The 21,599-nt window shown below is 46.5% G+C and overlaps 1 protein-coding gene across 5 annotated transcripts in view; it reads left to right on the top strand.

Annotated features, from left to right (window-relative positions):
* CTNNAL1 (catenin alpha like 1) overlaps positions 1-21,599 on the top strand; it is a 156,206-nt gene that overhangs the window by 40,755 nt on the left and 93,852 nt on the right. For 4 of the 5 annotated variants that reach the window (XM_050938177.1, XM_050938178.1, XM_050938180.1 and 1 more), the window contains exon 3: positions 16,180-16,367. In XM_050938177.1, coding sequence (XP_050794134.1) covers positions 16,180-16,367 — 188 coding nt within the window. The remainder of the gene's footprint in view (positions 1-16,179; positions 16,368-21,599) is intronic. The other variant, XM_050938179.1, reaches the window with a different exon arrangement.

Genomic DNA, 21,599 nt, shown 5'->3' with positions numbered 1-21,599 from the left:
TGCATTCAATACCTGATGGGTACCAGTGCGCTCTCACTCCATCTCCTGTTCAGTCTTCCACCATTATGTCTAAATTTGGCGGATGATGACATTCTTGTGTCGTGCTTTATTATGTGGATCACTTTGCCACAAGAAGTCTCCCTTTTTCCTTTTGTAATAAAAAAAACAAAACAAAAACAGCAATCTCCCCCCCCCCCCCCCCCCAGCAAACAAAGTTGTTTTTAAAAGTACTTTCAGGATGACCAATGCTGAATCTACGTATTTTTCCCATTCCTTGCAGTAATTTTCCCTATTTCAAAATTGGAGCACCTGTATTTGTAGTTTTTGATGAAGGAATCTTTAAATTAAAGAAATATAAATCAGTGAATTAAATTACTGTTTATTTTTGAGAAACCTAATTGATTGATATCTGGTTGAATCTTCACAAAACTAACTTGAAAACGTGTGCTATTGCAGTTTTAATATAAAATCACACTGTAAATACTGTTTTTAAATTCTTATTTTAAAGGCTCCATTTGTAGGGTATTTTTTATTTTAGTTTTACAAAGCCACTGTAAGCAAAGAACAAAACCACCAGAAAATATTAAACTTGTCCTTTTTTATAACTTTTTTCATCCAACCAAAGGAGCAAAATTTGTCACTGTAAATTACTTCAGTGTTAACAGTGAAATGTTGTGTAGAGCTTCAAAACCTTAAGAAAATCCAAATATGTGAAAACCATTGAATGCAACATGAAGCATTACTCCAGTCAGTGATGTTAAAAAAAAAATGCAGTCAGTTAACACTGCTTTGTCGTCATTGACATTCACTTTCAAGACCTTCAGAATTAAAATACTTGAAGGCAAGCTAAACCTGAAAGCACTGTTTATTTCTATGCCATATAGTCTTTGAGTAATTGTCCATATGGATTTCACTCCTTGTGCTCTTGCTTCCTGATGTGCACATAATTACTGGCCAAAAGAATCCAGTGTCCATTGGGGCTATGAAGGACAGAGCAGGCCCAGCAGGCCATCGGTTCCTGTTAATTAGTTTGGTTAATTAGGTTAGTCACCCACTGGCGCAAAAAAAAGTAGAATTTTTTTCTTAGATAAATGTATAGGATAGAGCACCTATGCCTTATATTAGGTGGCTAGCATCATGGCACAAGCAAAAACAATAGATTTGAGGCCTGTCTCTCAGAGAGAGCTTTGATGCCTGTTAACAACGGGCACTCTGATGTCTGCTCTGCCTTGGAGAAGTACACATTCTGTTGCAATGTTCTATTTGTTGCTCTTTGTCCAAGTTCACTCAGAGCAAGGAAAGCCTGCCTGAAACTATTTCCCAAAAGATTGATGCAAGCTGCCTCAGACTACCGAGAGGAAGGCTATAGCCATGCCTCAGCCATCCACTCATTCCTTCTCTGTTTAATGTCCTTGGGAGGCTGGATTCTTCCCTGATATCCCAAGCCATGTTTTATCAAGGGCCCCATTCATTTGCTATTACATCAGCACTGGTATCTTCAGACAGACAGGAGCACTTCTCCAGAGAGGAGCCAAGGCTTGGGTCATCCGTGCCCAGCAAGTTGAGACAGCAGATCATCAGACTCATGATTTGTCTTGAGAGCATTCTTCTGAGCGCCTGAACCCTCAGAAGGCTCCTTCCAGTTACCCAGTACCAACCTCAAAGACAGCATATGCGGTACTTGTTAGATCAGTGGACTGTGCTGCCCTTGGTTCCAACGCCTCAGCATTGACCCTGTGAAAGAGTGCCTTAGTACTTGGTATTCCCAGTACCTTCCACCTTCATGCAGATAATGTCTGCTATACCTGTTACCGTGGAAGCAACAATCTTAGCACCTAAACTGTACGTCATGCCACATGACTTATCAGTGATCTGAGTACCAGAGTCCTTTCTCTCTTTGAGAGATTGAGGGTGGTGATATCCAAACCATCAGCTTCAGAGTTACTGGTACATCAGATTAAGGAGGTATCCTTGGCACCCACTTCCCCCATACTGAGACAGACCCCCTTGGGGGAAGTATACCCTTCTGGTGGGCATAGCATGGACTCATCTCCAACCTGTCCATTTTCCCTTTCCTGGGTAGCACGTTGGAAGTCAGGGAGGGATGCTAAAGAGGAGTCCATGAAAGGTAGAAGAAAGAGACCTCGGGCACATACGAATCATCTTCCTTGGGTGCCCTCGTGTGTCTCCCGCTTCAGTATTTCTACCCTTACCATCCATGGTCCTATTGAACAACCTGTGGTTTGCAGCCATATTTCAGAAAGCCTGCATCATCCACTTTCTCTAGGGCTAGATCAGCCACTCCAAATAGGCAAATCAGATCATCTCAAACAAGTCTGCCGCGAGTGCATTTCGGATAATGGAGTATCAAGAGGAGGATAGTGAAGGAAGAGCATCAGCTGGAAAGTGAAGAACTGCTGCTTTCTCCTCATCTTCCCCAGATGAGGATGTGAAACTACCTTTGCCTGCCTCATTAGATGAATTTCAAGGTATTCCAGGACTTCATGAAGCACATGGCAGAGACCTTGGATGTACCTTTGGAGGTAATTCAAGAGAAATGAGACAAACTCTAGGACATCCTACATGTTGGGGCTAATGGAACTTGCAAAAAAAAAAAATGCAATTAACTGACAGGTGGTACCAGGTATCTGAAAGTGGTCTAAATATTTTGGTTACATATACCACCAGGTTCAGGAGAAGCCAAAACAGGGATGTCCTAATTCTACACCAGGAGAGAAGGACCTAAAGAAATTGGACATCTTCAGTCACAAGTTATGCACATCAGTTGGCCACCCTCATCTGGAGCTATCAGGCTCTCCTCTCCAAATATGAGTATTTAACATATTATACACAAACTCCCTGTAGGCTAATTCCCTAAGGAACACCAAGAAGAGATAAAGTCTGTCATGGATGAGGGCTCACTGCTTTCCTGCAATTGACAGCAGGATGGAATGAGCTGTGATACAGAGACATACTATGGCCACAGCATTAGTTATCATGGCGGCTGTCCTTGGTAACCCAGTGAGGTTTAGGGAACAATCGAGGACCTACCGTTCGAAGGCAACAAACTTTTAAATTTAGTTATGGGTGAAGCCGTCACTCCTTAAAAGACTCCAGGGTGATTGTGTGCTTCTGGGGCCGCCTTGTCTCTCACATATTGCTCCAGAGTGGCTACTTGACAGATGCTTTTCGTATTCCCTGGACACTGGGACTAACGTATGCTTTCCTACCAAGCCCCATGAGGAAACTGAGCAAGATGCAGGGTGGATGATTGATAACCCCTAGCTGAGCCAAGCAGTTCTAGTATTAAGTTCTGATGAAACTTTCAGTGCAGTATTCTACCAGTCCTGACTGACAGTCTTGCAGAACAGCAGTCAGATCCTACACCTAGATACAGCTTTGTTGCATCTGGCAGACTGGATGCTGGCTGGATGTCATCCACCAAAAGAAGCTGTTCACCTGAGTTTCCAGAATATTCTGCTCTCCAAAGCAGGATATCTTCATCTAGACTGACTTACTAAGCTTAATGGAAATGATTTTCTATTGGGGCATCTGAGCACAAAGAATCCTTACTCATGCCTATGGGGTACATGCACACCAAGAGTGGAATCTGTGTGGACAATACATCTCAAAGAACCACAGTTACTGTAAAGTAAGTAACCATTCTTTCACCGGGCCAAATGATGAAAATAGTAATTAAACACAGCAGAAGAAGCCATTGCAGTTTACAGTTGACATACTGCTTTCATGATTGCATCTGTTTTCTCTTGGGATATTTACCTGAGACATTAACTAATGAACAGTTATCACGTTTTTCAGTATTTAATTAGAGAGCATGACTTTCTGGAATGGAGAAATATTGTTGGCAGAAACACACTTCCAGCAGAAACTTGTATAATGCTTTTTCTGTGTGGATGCTGGTGATTGTGGAGACTAATCATCTGTTAGAAAATTACGTGGTGTTGCAGCCTGATCACACTGCTTTTTATTAACTCATTTTTTTACATTACATAATTGCAATTCAGTAAAAAGATTTTTCAGGCTTCTTCCAGTCTTCAGTGGCTTTAGCGATTGAACATGAATTCTTCTGTACAAAATCAAGTACCACTGCAATTGGCATTAATATTCAGAGCAATTCCCTAGCACAACTTGTCGCTTTAATATTTGTTACTTTCTGGCAAAGTCAGTTTTCTGCTGCACTCCTCACAGACTTTGTGAACTCACATGTTTGTTTCAGTCTACTTGAGGCATGACACATATACAGACATTTTCCTGTTAATATTTGGCAAACTACAAAGTAGTTGATGCAAAATATTTTAATTGGAAGCAAGGTCTTTGGTATTCTTTCCTTTCAAGCCTTTTGATTGTAAATTTAGAATGTGTATAGAACTGTATGTAGCTATTAGCTCCACTACCTTTTACAAAGATGGCACCTATATTCCTTGCCACTTTTGACAGTATCCTGAGTGATTGTAATCAAATAGACATGTAAATTGCTCTTCCTATAGCAGTTACTGTATCATACACAATAGTTTGTGTTACTCCATATATCTGTACTCGTGTATATGCAGTAACTGGGTAGTTTGTGAAAATGCTTCTGTCCAGATCCTTCAAAAAGGCTTCAGCACCTAAATGGTTCTGAGTTCAATGGGACTACTCACATTCGTAAAGTTAATTGTGTAAATTTCTACAGGATTGGGCTGAAGTCTTCTTGGCTTGAAACACTTCATCCATAAAGTGCCCAGCCACTGTAAATCCATATGGTGAAGTATAGCCTGATTGAAGCATTTCAGTTTGCTTGAATAATGGATTTCAGTATATCAGAAGGTGGAGCTGGTTGCAAATAAAATATAGGCTATTTGTAGAGCCCTTCCTGGATACACAAGTATGACACTGGTATGTGCAAGGGACAGCTGCTAGTGAACCTGGTGCCAGCTCCACAGGCCAAGGCTGGGGGTGGCACAGCAATACTGGAGGAGCTGCCGGGGCTGGGCACTGGCTTCTGTGAGTGGCAGCCTGAGATGCAGTGGTGAAAACAGCTACATTTGCTGTCCTGGTTGCTGGCCATGGCCCTGCTGGCCTTGCTCATTGTCACCAGAGCCCTGCAGCTCTGTGGATATCCACTTTATATCTGCAGATATAAATTGTGTAGCCACACAGGGCTCTAGCTATTTGCTTATCAATTTTGTGTTTGAGTTTTGTTTTGAGAACACCACCAGGATGTCAACGAGGTCTTGGGGCTTCTCTCTTTTTGCATAAATGAACATTTTAAGTGTGAAACTTGTTAGTGTAAAAAAAAAAACACCTGACAAATCTGAAGTTCTTGTAACAATTAAACTAGTTTTTTTTAAAAAAAGGTACAAGTACCTGCTGCAGCAATTTGACTGTAAATTGGAATAAAGTAAAGAACTAAGACAATACAAATACAAAACCTTATTTAAATACAATTTAAAAGTTTTTATCCATCTGATCTTACTATTTATTTTTGTTCTCTTGCACTGTGCTTAAGGTGCTTTTAGTAAGATATTAAGGCTAAACTATATAAATAAAAAAATTGGGAGTGAGTTATTCTTGATTGTTTGAATAAATTGATATGAAGTTGCATTTTTGTTAGGTAAAAGCATGGCTGTAGAGTTGGTATGAGGGGGTTTGAAGACCTGGATAACGTTTTGGATGTTGTTTTTTTTATTCTACTTGCATTTTTTGGTGTGTGTGGTTTTATTGTTTATTGCTCCAACATTAACACTAATTTGACTACAGGATTTTGTAGCCAGTGACTTGATTTCTATGTACAACAAGTAAAAAAATACTTCAACTTCTAGTGTACATAAAATCAAAAAGGGAGGAGGGAGAGTGAAAACACTTTTGAATCATGATAGGTTAGGTCTAACCAGCATGGCTTTTGCACTCTGTTAGAATTTTTTGTCAATAAACACGTGAAAAAGTTGGTACACAGTGAAGTGGTAAATTTGTAGGTAACACACAAGTCTGATTAGTCAAGACTAGGAAAAACTGACAAGCCTTAAGAACAACCTTACAAAGCTACGTAAATAGGCAGCATCATGGCAGATTAAATCCAATGTTGACAAATGTACAGTAATGCAGGTTGGAAAAAGTAATTTTAACTACTCATGCATACTTGGTTCACTCAGGAATGAGTACTTGGTGGTACTAAGAGAGGTCAATGAAAACCTCACCAAAGTTGTTCCATTCTATTTCATTCTTGATACACAATGTTTTCAGTATTTTCTATCAGTCAGAGGGTAAAAAGAATGAAGCACAGCCTCACCAAAAATATGTAGCAGAAAAAGCGGAAAGTGGTTCAGAGGGAGATAGAGAATGATCAGTGGCATGGAGACACTGGAGCTGTTTAGGTTTGAAGAGCAAATGAATCGAATGGGACATGATGAATGATATAGAGACGGTAGATGGAGATGTCCTCTTTTTTTGCCTCTTCTCTTCCCCCCACCCCCACAAATAATACAAGGAGATAATGAAATTTAAAAAGGAATAACTTGAAACTGAGAAATACTTTCACACAATGCATAGTTATTCTGTGAGACTTGTTGCCTGAAAATACCATTGAGGTAAAAAAAATTAACAAGATTCAGAGAAGTTTGGATGTCTATATGAATAACAAGAATAACAGTTGTCAGTAAGGATTAAAATGAAAAACCCAAGAGTTTTAGAAGAGATATAAACCCTCATGCTTCAAGACATAAGCAGGCCTAACAGATCACATTAGGAAAAAACTTACTCTACAGGTTATTCTGTAACTGCTTACTGTAGGGTTCTTGCAACTTCTTTCTCAAGCATCTGATATTGGCCACTGAGATACAAGGTGTAGGACTAAATGGGCCACTTGTGTATGATCCACAATGACAATTGCTGTTACTATATTATGTCATTGTTGTTAAAATATCAATTATTGAGGTTCTTCTGAGTCAAAGCAGAGCTTGTTTTGCCTCTGAGTGAAAATTGAATATGAAAGGTAATTGTTGTTTTACAACTACTTGCTTTGATGTTCAGTTTAAAAGGCTACCCATACCTTCTCCCATAAAGTACTAAAGCATTATTTACACATGTATATACAATTCTCTCTTACTTAAGGTAAGATGTCAGGTTATTTAAGCCAAGCAGTAGAGATGGGGGCAGGAGGGAAGCGGAGGGTAGAGGGATGGGTGTGGGCAGGGATCTGGCAACAAAGCAGTGACTGTGAGAGTACTTTTGAGCTTGGAGCCAGGAGGTGAAGCTACTGGACTATGATCCAGCTAGCCATGCAATGCCCCTTTGGAGCTGGGATAGTAGAAGGGCAGGAAGGAGGCTCCAGGTAGTAGAAGGGACCAAGGAGACTGCAGATAGCAACCCTGGGAAGATGCAGGGAGGCCATGATGTGGCAGAAGCAGGCAACTGGAGGCAGGCTGGGGAGGGAAAGAGGCTAGTTGGGGCATTGGGGGGAGGAGGGAGTTGGCCCCGAAGGACAGGGGCTGGGGAGGACATGAGGCTGGGAGGCTCCTTGGACCGCTTGGGGGCAGGAGCACAAGGCTGGGGTGGCGGGTTCTGGAGGATCTGTGCTGTGCTTGGTGCCCTGACACAACCAGGTTCTGTTGGAACTGGTAGGGCACTTACCAGCTGGGTTACTTGATAGGGCAGAACCCATGAGTTGTGGCTCTATGGCCCCTGTCTCCACGAAAACTGGGTGATACACAAGACAAGGTGAAGAGTTTGAATTAGGACCCCAACAGCACTGCCCTCTGATTAGGCTGCAGAGTGAGCATGTGTCACCCCATTGCTTCCTGATTGGAGAGGCAGGGTGCAGAGGAGACACATCAGCCAGGCTTCTGCAGGACTCCCAGCACAGCGCCTGTGCAGCTTCCAGGGTGTGTGGAGACACTCTCTCCCCCATCTCCCTTCCCCTCCCCCCGGAACATTGCCGCTCGCAGCCCTGAATGTTCCTTTGTGCCCAACAGTTTGAAAACTGGGCATCCTGTTTGCTCTTGATGATCAGTTGGCAAGAACAAACGGAACAAATGCCTAGTTTTGCCAAAAAAGTTGGGACCTCTGGGACAGGGCTTAAAAAGGGGACCGTCTTCGCCAAAATGGGACACATGGTCACCTAGAGATGGTGGATTTTGAGATTGGGTGTGAGAGCATTAGATGTTTCATCTTTTTGTTTTGTGCTTGGTATTGGGCTGTTACGTTTGCTCTTAAAGCATTTAAGGCATGTGAGTAATATAGTAAATGATTAGTATTTAAAGCTGTTTTCTCAAGGTTAGTAAAAACTTGATCCAATTTTTTTCAAACATGTTCTAGGAAACTTCTGTTTTACTGATATAGACCAGGAGTGGGCAAACTTTTTGGCCTGAGGGCCGCATCAGGTTTTGGAAATTGTATGCAGGGCCGGTTAGGGGCAGGGGTTGTGGCTCGGTCCCCACACCCTATCTGCTCCCCGTTCCCCGCAGGACTCCTGCCCCATCTAACGCCCTGTCCTCTGATCACCCCCAGAACCCCCGCCCTGACTGCCCCCTGCCGCCCCATCCATCCCCTCCTCTCATTCCTTATGGCTCCCCCCAGGACCCCTGCCCCATCCAACCACCCCTTCTCTCTGTCCCCTGACTGTCCCGGGAACCCCTGCCCCTGAGTGCCCCCCGCTGGCCCATCGAACTTCCCCGCACCCATTCTTGACTGACCTCCCCCAGGACCTCTGCCCCATCCAACCATCCCTCCTCCCTGTCCCCTGACTGCCTCTGGAACTCCTGCCCCCTGCCAGCCCATCCAACCCCCCCTCTTTCCTGATTTGCCCCATCCAACCACCCCTTCTCCCTGTCCTCTGGCTGCCTCCGGAATCCCTGCTCCTTGCTGTCCCATCCAAACTCTCCTCTCATTCTCAGCTGTCCCCTCCCTCCCCCCAGATCCCTGCCCCCATTCAATCCCCCTATTCCCCACCCTCTGACCGCTCCAACCCCTGCCCACCCGCCCGAACTCCTCTGCCCTCTATCCAACCCCTCCGCTACCTGCCCTGTTACCACACTGCCTGGAGCACTGCCTGTTACTACACTGTCGGGCTCTGCAGCTGTGCTGCCCCAGAAGCTCGCAGCCCCGCCACCCGGAGCATTGTGCTATCATCGGAGTGAGCTGAGGCTGCAGGGGAGAGAGAACAGCAGGGCTGGGGCTGGGGTCTAGCCTCTCAGGCCAGGAGCTCAGGAGCAGCCTGCGGGCCGTAGTTTGCCCACCTCTGATATGGACACTTTAGATTTCATAATAGCATGTTCTTCTTCGAGTGATTGCTCACATCCATTCCAGTTAGGTGTGCGCGCCGCGCATGCACGTTCGTCGGAAACTTTTTACCCTAGCAACTCCAGTGGGCCGGCAGGTCGCCCCCTGGAGTGGCGCCGCCATGGCGCTCGATATATACCCTTGCCGGCCCACCCGCTCCTCAGTTCCTTCTTACCGCCGTGTCGGTCGTTGGAACTGTGGAGCGCGGCATTGCTGTCCTCCACGTCCCTAGCTCTCCTTGTTAACTCTCGTTATTGTTATAGTTGTTAGTTAGATCGTTAAGTGTAGTTAGTCAAGTAATTAGGTGTAAATAGTGTTGTAGATAGTTGTTCGCCAGGGGCTGTAGCCCTTCCCGGCACCCGGCACCGGGCTCATGCCTGGTTCGCCGGGCTTTAAGCAGTGTGCGGGCCTGTAAGAAGCCTATGCCTACCAGCGACCCCCACGACGCATGCCTGAAGTGCCTGGGGGAATCGCACAGATCGGACAAGTGCCGCATCTGCAAGGCTTTTAAGCCCAGGACAAAAAAGGAGAGAGACCAAAGACTCCGGACTCTCCTCATGGAGGCGGCACTTGACCCGGCGGCTTCGCAGGCCGTGATCTCGGCGCCGGCACCGGATCGCACCGGCACCGGGAAGACTCCCCGGCACCGACCTTCTCCGGCACCGGGTGCAGAGCCGAGACCGTCAGCGTCTGCTACTCCAGCCAGGCAGACCCGACTGGAGCGCCCGGCATCGACATCGGCCGCGGCGCCGCCGGCACCGTCGACTCCGGGCCCGGCGGGTCCGTCGAGTCCGGTGCCGCCAAGCTCCCCCATAAGATCTGGGGTTGAGCTATTGGTCCCATCCACGCCGGAGACCTTCGCCTCGGCACGGGACCTTATCGCCTTAACGGAGTCTACTCAGCTGCCACCCCCGGTACCTCCGGTGCGGGTCGCATCTAGAGGCAAGCCCATGATGTCGGCACCGTCTCGGGACTCGCGCTCGCGATCCAGGTCCCGACGCCACGGCCGATCAAGATCCCACCGCCGCTCGCAGTCCCGGCACCGCTCCCCTCGGCGGTACCGGTCGCACTCGCGGCACCGATCGACCTCCAGACGGTCGCGGTCTGACTCCAGCCGCCGATACCGGCACCGTGACTCCAGGAGCCAGTCCCGCCGTCACTCGCCGCACCGGTCGACCTCCCGGCACCGAGCTGGTGGCAGGTCCCGGTCGACCTCCCGGCACCGCGTCGGTGGCAGGTCCCGGTCCCGATCCCGGCACCGAAGCGGCGGTCGGTACCGGTCCAGATCCCGGCACCGAGACAGAACCCGGTCCCGGTCCCGATCCCGGCACCGCTATGACTCCCGGTACCGATCCCCGGCACCGAGAAGATCTTCGCTGCCGACCCGCGCAGACCCTTACCAGCCAGGGTCGGCCCCGCCATGGCCTTCTAGGCAGCCGTCGGTGTCTTCACAGACAGACAAGCGGGTATGCGCTGGGCACCGACCGGGAGGCGGCGCTTTTCCAAGACCCGCCGCAACAGGACCAAGGCCCGCAGCAGTGGGGGTTTTGGACCCCCTGGGCATACCATCAAGCCCAGGGCCCCCAACAGCTTCCTGCTAGGCCTGCGACGACGGAGCACAGGGTGCCGGAAGCCTCGTTGTCTCGCCCCCCTCCCTCCCCGGATGGAGAGGAAGGGTCCAAGCAGCAAGACTCCGCTCTGGCTCCTGAGACAGAGGCGAGGGCCGAGGGAGACCCCCCATTGGACACTTTCTTGCCGGGGGTCTCCTCATCCTCCTCCCCTGATGAAGCGGTGGCTGGCACCTCCTCCAGTAGCCCCCCCCCCGCTGGATCTCAGGGCGCACCAAGACCTCCTTAGGCGAGTAGCTCAGAATCTGAGCCTACAAGCCGAGGAGGTCTCTGAGATCGAGGATCCGATTGTCACCATTCTCTCGTCGGATGCTCCCACCAGGGTCGCCCTACCCTTCATTAGGACGATCCAGGCCAACGCCAATACAATCTGGCAGTCACCGGCCTCCATCCCCCCTACGGCGAGGGGCATCGAGAAGAAGTACATGGCCCCCTCCAAAGGCTACGAGTACCTCCATGTCCACCCGACACCGTGTTCCCTGGTGGTGCAGTCGGTGAATGACAGGGAGCGTCATGGACAGGAAGCTCCAGCCCCCAAATCCAGGGAGGCCAGACGTATGGACCTCCTTGGACGCAAAGTCTACTCGGCTGGGGCCCTGCAGCTCAGGGTTTCGAACCAACAAGCCCTGCTCAGTAGATACGCGTTTAACTCGTGGGTGGCAGCGGACAAATTTAAAGAGCTGCTGCCACAAGACGCCCGCCAGGAATTTGCGGCCATCCTAGACGAGGGCAAGAAGGTTGCACGAACATCGTTGCAAGCTTCTTTAGACGCTGCAGACTCGGCTGCCCGCACCCTCGCCTCGGGGGTAACGATGCGCCATATCTCCTGGTTGCAGGTCTCTGGCCTTCCACCGGAGCTCCAACATACCATCCAGGACCTCCCGTTCGAAGGCCAGGGCCTGTTTTCGGAAAAGACAGACCCCAGACTTAAGAGTCTCAAGGACAATCGGGTCATTATGCGCTCCCTAGGGATGCACACGCCGGGAACGCAGCGCAGACCCTTCCGGCCACAGCAGCAACAGCAGCGCAGGCCATACCCCCAGTTCCGCCAACGGCAGGACCTCAATAGGCGCCGTGGCAGGAATGGAAGGTGTAGGCATTCGGGGAACCAAGGGGGGCAGAATCAAAGCTCCTCTAAGCCCCCGCCTGGACCCAAGCCTTCATTTTGAAGGTGCGCCCGAGGGCGCAGTAACATTTTCCCCCACGGATCCTTCCCCCCCGTTTTACAACCGCCTTTCGTTTTTCCTTCCGGCGTGGACCCAAATAACATCGGACCGCTGGGTCTTGCGTACGATGCAGACGGGATACCGCCTGCAGTTTACATCGTTTCCTCCTTCCCGCCCCCCTTCCTCGTCCCTCTTCAGGGACCCCTCTCAGGAGCAATTCCTTCGACAGGAGGTACAGACGCTCCTCAACAAAGGAGCTATAGAGGCGGTTCCGGAAAACGAGAAAGGCAAGGGGTTTTATTCCCGCTACTTTCTGATCCCCAAGGCCAAGGGAGGCCTCAGGCCTATCCTCGACCTGCGAGAGCTCAACAAATACCTGGTGAAGCTGAAGTTCCGCATGGTATCCCTGGGGACCATTATCCCATCCCTGGATCCGGGAGACTGGTACGCCGCCCTCGACATGCAGGACGCTTATTTTCACATCGCCCTTTGGCCACACCACAGACGTTTCCTTCGTTTCGTGGTGGGCCCCCTTGACTACCAATTTGCAGTCCTCCCATTTGGCCTTTCTACGGCCCCGAGAGTATTTACAAAATGCATGGCAGTCGTTGTGGCACATCTTCGGCGCAGTCGTATCCACGTGTTCCCTTACCTAGACGATTGGTTAATTCGGGGCACGTCGGAACTGCAAGTTTGCAGCCACGTCCGCGTGATCACCGGCCTGTTTGCTACCTTGGGCCTCATGATCAACATGGACAAGTCCACCCTGATCCCCACGCGGAGGGTGGAGTTCATCGGGGCCGTCCTGGACGCCACCGTGGCCAGGGCTCTTCTGCCGTTGCCGAGGTTCCAGGCATTGTCGGCGATCGTTCAGCGATTGCGGGCAGCCCCCTTGACATCAGTAAGGACATGTCTAACCCTGTTAGGCCACATGGCAGCATGCACGTTTGTGACCGGTTATGCTCGGCTCCGCATGAGGCCCCTCCAGTTGTGGCTCATCGAGCATTACCGGCCGGCAAGGCAGCCGCTAGACATGCTGATCACAATCCCCCAGGGGGTGTTAGATTCTCTCGGCTGGTGGCTAGACCAGTCCGTAGTGTGTGCGGGGCTCCCTTTCCACCCACCTCAGCCCTCGGTGTCCCTGACAACGGATGCCTCAGATCTCGGCTGGGGGGCCCACCTGGGAACCCTGAGAACGCAGGACCTGTGGTCCCCGCAGGAGGTGAGGTTGCACATCAACATGCGGGAGTTGAGAGCGGTCCGCCTTGCTTGTCAAACGTTCTGTCACCAGCTTCAAGGTCGTTGTGTCGCGGTGTTTACCGACAACACGACGACCATGTACTGTATCAACAAGCAGGGCGGCACCAGATCCTCTCCCCTATGTCACGAGGCGATGCAACTCTGGGACTTTTGTGTAGCCCACTCCATTCACCTCACGGCTTCCTTCCTCCCCGGAGTACGGAACACGCTGGCGGATCGCCTGAGCAGATCCTTCCTATCACACGAGTAGTCCCTTCGCCCGGACGTCGCCCTCTCCATCTTCCAGAGGTGGGGTTATCCCCGTGTGGACCTCTTCGCGTCCGGGGGGAACAAGAAGTGCCAGGCGTTCTGCTCCTTTCAGGGCAGGGAGCCTGGGTCGATAGCGGATGCCTTCCTTATTCCGTGGACGACCCACTTGTACTACGCGTTTCCCCCGTTCCCTCTGGTCCACAGGGTCCTTCTGAAGGTGCGCAGGGACAGGGCTCGTGTGATCATGGTAGCCCCGGCGTGGCCCAGGCAACATTGGTACCCCATGCTGCTGGACCTGGCCATAGCCGACCCAGTTCCCCTGCCCCTTCACCCGGACCTGATTACCCAGGAGCACGGGACTCTCTGTCACCTGGACCTGCAGTCGCTGCACCTAGCGGCGTGGTTCCTGCGTGGCTGACCGGTTCTGAACTGCGCTGCTCCACACCGGTACGGGAAGTGCTTTTGGGCAGCAGGAAGCCTTCCACGAGAGCGACATACTCGGCCAAGTGGACGCGTTTCTCCTGTTGGTGCGTGGAGAAAGGTCTCCGCCCTATGGAAGTTTCGGTGGCCAATATCTTAGACTATGTTTGGTCCCTCAAACAACAGGGTCTGGCGATATCGTCGTTGCGGGTCCACCTGGCAGCTATCTCCACCTTTCACCCGGGTGGGGATGGCCGCTCCGTTTTTTCTCACCCGACGGTGTCTAGATTCCTTAAGGGGCTGGAACGTTTATACCCTAACGTCCGACTCCCTGCTCCAAACTGGGATCTTAACCTGGTGTTGTCTCGGCTCATGGGGCCCCCCTTTGAGCCGTTAGCTACTTGCTCCCTACTCTATCTCTCTTGGAAGACTGCCTTTTTAGTAGCTATCACCTCAGCTAGACGGGTGTCGGAACTCCGGGCTCTTGTGGTAGACCCCCCGTATACAGTCTTCCACAAAGATAAGGTGTAGCTGAGGCCACACCCTGCCTTTCTCCCCAAGGTAGTCTCGACCTTCCACATCAAACAAGAGATATTCCTCCCGGTTTTTTTCCCGAAACCTCACTCTTCAGGCAGGGAGCAGCAGCTCCACTCGCTTGATGTCCGTAGGGCTCTCGCATTCTATGTGGAGAGGACCAAACCGTTCCGCAAATCCCCCCAACTTTTCGTGGCAGTAGCGGACCGCATGAAGGGGCTTCCTATCTCCTCGCAGAGGTTATCCTCATGGGTTACTTCCTGTATCAGGACCTGCTATGAGCTGGCCCATGTTCCTACGGGCCGTGTGACTGCGCATTCTACCAGGGCGCAGGCGTCGTCGCTGGCTTTCCTCGCCCGTGTGCCCATCCAGGAAATCTGTCGGGCAGCGACCTGGTCATCGGTCCACACCTTTGCTTCCCACTATGCCCTGGTCCAGCAGTCTAGAAAGGATGCGGCCTTCGGATCTGCAGTGCTCCATGCCGCGACTTCTCGCTCCGACCCCACCACCTAGGTATGGCTTGGGATTCACCTAACTGGAATGGATGTGAGCAATCACTCGAAGAAGAAAAGACGGTTACTCACCTTTGTAACTGTTGTTCTTCGAGATGTGTTGCTCACATCCATTCCACACCCGCCCTCCTTCCCCACTGTCGGAGTAGCCGGCAAGAAGGAACTGAGGAGCGGGTGGGCCGGCAAGGGTATATATCGAGCGCCATGGCGGCGCCACTCCAGGGGGCGACCTGCCGGCCCACTGGAGTTGCTAGGGTAAAAAGTTTCCGACGAACGTGCACGCGCGGCGCGCACACCTAACTGGAATGGATGTGAGCAACACATCTCGAAGAACAACAGTTACAAAGGTGAGTAACCGTCTTTTTATAGTACATTATTGGAGCACTGGTGTTGCGTTGTTACAGTGATAAAAACAAACCTTATTCTCTTAGCTCTTGGAGAAAGTTGCTGTAAATAAATACAGTGTTGTAATTGTGAAATTTTACATTATTCAATTTTAAAAAAATAATTTTCATCATTTCTTTTCTCTATTCTTCCTTTCTGTCTATGACTCTGTATCTTTCTAAAACCTATACACAGTAGTGTCATTACAATGCTTCCCCAGTAGCCTAACAAATACAAACCTATTTTATTGGATATTTAAAATTCCTGTTGGGGGCTGCTTATTCTTACACTTGAGAATTTTTAAAACAAAATGAAATCTACAAATCAGTTAGCTTGTGAGAATACTAGCCAGGACTTGACAGAATAAATGCTGGTTGGACTATGGGTTCTTCTGTTTTGTTCCAGTGCTTGCATGAACTTAATTTTTACTATTAAAAAGAAAAAAAGTAGGAGAGCAATACTAACTTCCATTTTTTTCTGAAGCAAAATTAAATCTACAAGCTCTTAAGGACAAAACCAAAATTTTGGTCATATTTGAGGGAGAGAAGGAGCAAATATGAAGCAGTTGAAAGCTGAAGTGAGTAGGCAGAATCATTTATAGTTAGTAATAAGATACAAGACAAAAGGGAGCATGCAATATCAGCAAGGCAGGTGCCACTTATCCCTTTTAATTTAGGCATTTTTTATGTTCTCAGCTTTTTTCTGTTTTAAAAGCACAAAAGTTACGTATTTATCTTTTGGTTTTTTTAGGTGAAACAATTGCACAGCTTACAGATGTAGCTAACTTGGATCATCCAGAATCTGATGGCCGGATAACAATTTTTACAGACAAAACAGGAGTAGTAAAAGCTGCAAGATTGCTGCTTTCTTCAGTGACAAAGGTGCTGGTACTGGCAGACAGAATAGTTATTAAACAAATTTTAGCTTCCAGAAACAAGGTATTTAAGTGTCTCTTGTTGTTTCTGAAACTATATGTGCTGGAGATGTGAGAGAATTTGGTACCAAATGAAGTAATACTTTGCGTTACACTTAATATTAAAGAACTATGTTTTTTCCCTCGTTAGTTTAACTATATATATTTTAAGAGAAGAAACTGTGAAACTTGTTAAAAAAAAAACAACAAAGTCTATTTAGATTCTTTATTTCAGGAAATACTGAATCAAGAGACTTTAGGTCACATTTGCCGTTAACTTGTCTTACATACTTTGCTTTATATTCTCTTGTCTGTCAATATGGCTACATTTGTTTAATCTATTAGTGGCACTTCTTGGGTTGGAGAGAAGTAAAACAAAATAGTTAAATACTGCCACAAGATATCCTATCCAGTGTGTGAAGAGTGGTTATTGTTGGGCAAGTGTCTAAAGTTATTTTGGTGACATTGAGCATTGTGCCAAAAGACTTGAGGTGCTATTTTGTGAGGAGAAAGATGAGGTGGTGTGTTAGTGTTCATTTACTTTGGCACAGAAAAAAATTGGCTTTTATATTTTCTGTTGGGTGCAAAGGATGGCTGTTGGTAAAATGGCCAATGAAAATCTCTCTTCTGTTAGATGCAGCAGGACATTTTTAAACATGTTTCCACCAACTGTGAGCAGCAACAAAAAAGCACATTCCCAACATGTCAGAAGTAAAGAGCTAAGGAGGATCCATAAGCTGCGGCTGGCTGGATGAATGGAGAGGAATGCTAATAAGAGAGTCCATATCTGTTTTTTAGATTGAAATAAATATTTTATGAGACACAAGCTAGGTGAGGTGATATCTTTTATTGGAGCAACAGAAATTGGTCCAATAAAAGCTTTCAAGTTTCACAGAACTCTTCCTCAGGTCTGAAAAAATGTAACCAGAATGTCTCAGCTTAATACAAGGTGGGTGGGATTGTTAAGCATAAGGGGTTCACACATGTTGTAGACCACCACTTCAAATACAGTGGGCAGTTAAGCTCCCAGGCTTGTCTTTTGAAGGTGTTGTGCAGGTTTCCTTTGAGGACAAGGATTGAAAGGTCAGCTATGGAGTGATCAAGTGTGAAAAGTGTTTGCCCATGGATGATAGGGTGTTCTTGTCTTATTCTTCTGTGGTCTAAGTATGTAGTGATTGTGTGGCTTCAACCACATAGTTGTTGTTTGGGCCTTTGGTGCACTGGATGAAGTATGCCACATGTTACAGGCATGTGTAGGACCATTTAGTTGGGAATTGGTCCTGCTTTCAGCAGGGGGTTGGACTGGATGACCTCCTGAGGTCTCTTCCAACTCTGATATTCTTTGATTCTATGACCAATGGCTCTTGAGGGTGTGTTGGGAGTAGGGAGTATTGATCATTGTAGCAGTGGAGATATGACTCCAGATGCAGGTTTTGCATCCTTTTTTGTGCCAGAGTCTGAAACTGCTTTGAGTTGTGATACCTTAGTAGATGGGGAACTTGTTTTGGTTGAGGGTCATGAGGCTGGGGGGCTGTTTGGCAGTCAGAAGAGGGAGTTTGGGAAACTTTTTTTGCAGGTTGTCGTCCTTGTGGGTTGTAATTGTTTGATACCTAAGCCCCTTAGTTTAATTTTAAACTTTTTTATCAAAAAAAAACCTCCCACGTTTTACAAAAAGTATTTATTCATTTTTTTTCTGATTTTTTTTTCACTCTACTTTTAGAGCTTTCAACTATGTTAAAAAATAACTTGTTTTACTAGGAAAATACAGTATGTTGCATGAGATATGTATTGTGATAATACATTAGTCTGTGTGTGTATATGCAAAGCTGCCTGTTAAAAGTAAGGCTATGTATTAGTTTAGAAAATACACACAATAGACAAACAGGCACGCATGCAAGCTCTGAAATGTGTACACATTTGAATGTACTGATGAATCTCATGCCCACCACATAAACATTTTGAACTGTTAGCAGATAATGGTTTAAAGATTTAACACACTAAAATGGGAAGAAAATGAAAATCTGTATGAGAATAAGTTTCAGAACACAAGGAAGTATTTGAAAGTTTTAAAAATACAAAAACAGGAGAAAAGTATGAAGTTGAATTTATGCGCTGCAAATATGTGGCCCAATTATTAAATGTAAATATTTATAGGCTAATAGTTCTCAATTTACAACAGTAAACTGGTTATTCAAATGAAAAGTTTTATTTGGGGATAAGAGATGGCATTATTTTAGTTTTGCAAGAAACCACATTGATGAATGGAATTCAAAGCATTAATCTACTGAATACTCTTTCCTTGTCTTTCCATCCACCAAAATAAACCTCAATATTTACCCAGAAAAATTAATAGTTTTTTTTGCACTGATTTTCACTTGTTTTTACTGTTGTGGTAATAAACTGATAAATTTCCAGGAAAAATTAAATAAAATAAAAACTGAAAATGAAGGGCCCTAATAATACCTCATTTGTGTTTTAGTGTGGAGTGGTAGGTCACAAGTAGAGATACGTGGTCAGTGGTTCCCCCTGTTCCCTGCCATATTGAGGCTGGCTCTTCTGGGGTATTTGGGTGGCCTATTCCACAATGTGATCTACTTCCCTCATTGAGTGTCCTTGTTTGGTGAAGGCGAGTTTAAGTGTGTATCTCAGACTTTCTCTTCAGAGCAAAGTTCTGTGGTATGTGAGTGCCTGGCTATAAACAACAGATTTCTTGGTGTGTCTGGGGTGGTTGTTGGACCTGTGGAGGTAACTGTGGTTATTCATGGGGTTTTTGTATATGGTTGTCTGTAGGGTTCCATTGTTGAAGCTGATTGTGGTGTCCAGGAAGTTGATTCTGATGGGAGTGTTCTTGAAAGAGTTTGGTGGATGTGGGTGGAGGTTGTAAAAGTTGTGGTGAAAATGTGAGGAAGATTAGGTTATCTTTCCAGAGGATGAAAATATCAACAGTTGATCTCAGGTATATCTTTGGCTTTGGAGTGCATTTTTCTGGAAATTCTCCCTTGAGGTGGTCCATGAAGAGGCTGGCATATTGGGGAGCTATGCTAGTACCCATGGCTGTTTTCATGGTTTGGGATGTTTGGTGTATAGGGAAGTAACCTCCATTTTGGCAAGGATGGTGTTCTGGGGGAGGCTGTTAGCATTGTAGAGTTTCAGAAGGAAGTTGCTAGTGTCTTGGTGGAAACTGACCCTTTGTGTGGTGGGTGATTTGAGGCCGGCTTCTGAGTCCTGATATTCCTTTGTAAGAGTGCTGTGGCCAGATATGATGGGTCTCCCTGGGTCTTTCCTTGTTCATATACCTTGGGAATGATGTAGAAAGTTCACGGGGGATGAGGTGTAAAGTTTTTCTTGAAGTTGTTTGGGGAAGATTTGATGTATCTCTAAAGTCCTGTGTGAATAGTGGTGTGGGGTCATATCTGAGTTCTTTGTAGTTGGTGGTGTTGGAGAGTTGTCTGTTAGCCTCATTAATGTAGACTTTACAATTAAGGACTGTGATGGTATCCTGTTTGTCATCTGTTCTTATCACTATATGGTGACTGGATTTCAGGGACTTGTGCAGCTGTCCTCTTGGTGTTGGAGAGATTGTGGTGGATGTAATCTTTGTTGAGGGTTTTGCAGTTGATTTTTTCCCCCTAAAGCAATGTGCTTGTCTGCTGGCATGTGTCCAGTCAACGATTTGTTTTTTCTTATGACTATGTTTGGGTATGTGGTAGTTGTAGGTGGTGGTGTCTTGTTATGAAAGAATTCCTTGTGGTGGAGTCAGCATAAGAATTGTTCTAGCTTTCCACATGGTAGCATGGTATCAGGTTTTTTGCTCGAGCAGAAGTTCAGTCTCTTGAGGAGCCTGAACTCTGTATTTCAGTCCGGTTAGGGGTAATCACTTTAGGTTGATGATGATGTTGGGGTAACATATCCATGTGGTTGGTCCTGGTGTCATGGTTTCTCTTGGAGGTGGTGGTCTGTTGGCAGTTGAGTTGTAGTTGGTTCTACTTTTTGATTGTGTTGAATGGCATTTTTTTGATAGCTGTGTCACAACATGTGGTGTAACTTATCCAGTGCATCAGATGCCCCAACAACAACTATGTGGATGAAATCAGATAATCACTATGCTCTTGAATGAACACTCTCAGGAAAAATAATAACCCCAAATCCTATCAACAATGAACGAACATTTTTCACAAACTGATCACTCCATATATGACCTCTCAGTCCTCATCCTCAAAAGAAACCTGCACAACACCTTCAAAAGATGAGCCTGGGAACTTAAATTCATAACTCTGCTGGAAACTAAAATTAATGGACTGAATAGAAACACTGATTTTTAAGGCTCATAACAATTTGTAACACACCCTACTGCCTGCTAATTCTTAATTGCCCATTTTATTTGACGTGGTCATTTTCTACATGTGTTTACCACTTATGCTTAACAATCTGTCCCATCTTGTATTTCACTGTGACACTCTGGTTACTTTTTTTTCAGACTTCAGAAAGAGCTCTGTGAAGCCCGAAAGCGTGTCCCTTCAATCAACAGAAGTTGGTGCAATAAAAAGTATTACCTCATCTACCCTGTGTGTCTCATATCCTGGGCCCAATATGGCTACAACAACACTGCAAACACAAATGTTATATGATTTAACACTTTAAGTCTTAAATTTCATCAATTGGTGTAATTTTTTTTGGAAATATACCTTTATTTTAATGTTGATTATTTCATGTATACGATTAATCAAACTGAAGTGCAAGAAATAAAGCCAAATGGTAATACTAGGACTGTCAAGTGATTAAAAAAATTAATTAATCGCATGATTTAAATGTTTTAAATAGATGGTATTCTATTGTTTTTGGATGTTTACTACATTTCAAATATTAATTTCACTTACAACACAGAATACGAAGTATACAGTGCTCACTTTATATTTATATTTGATTACAAATATTTGCACTATAAAAAAACAAAAACAAAAAATATTTTCCAGTTCACCTCATCATACAAGTACTGCAGTTCAATCTCTTCATCATGAAAGTCGAACTTACAAATGTAGAATTAGGCACAAAAAAAACTGCATTCGAAAATAAAACCATGTAAAACTTTAGAGCCTACAATTTCACTCAGTCCTGTTTTTTGATCAGCCAATGACTCAGACCAGTACCAGTCTTTAAAAAGGGGAACAAAGAGGACGTGAGACATTATAGATTAGTCAGTCTAAGTTTGATACCTGGAGAGATACTGGAACACATTATTAAAAAAACAATTTGTAAG

Source organism: Gopherus flavomarginatus, chromosome 2 (genome assembly GCF_025201925.1).
Source record: "Gopherus flavomarginatus isolate rGopFla2 chromosome 2, rGopFla2.mat.asm, whole genome shotgun sequence".
Lineage (NCBI taxonomy): Eukaryota > Metazoa > Chordata > Testudines > Testudinidae > Gopherus > Gopherus flavomarginatus.
Note: the sequence above shows the minus strand (reverse complement) of the source record. Positions and strands in the feature narration are given on the sequence as shown.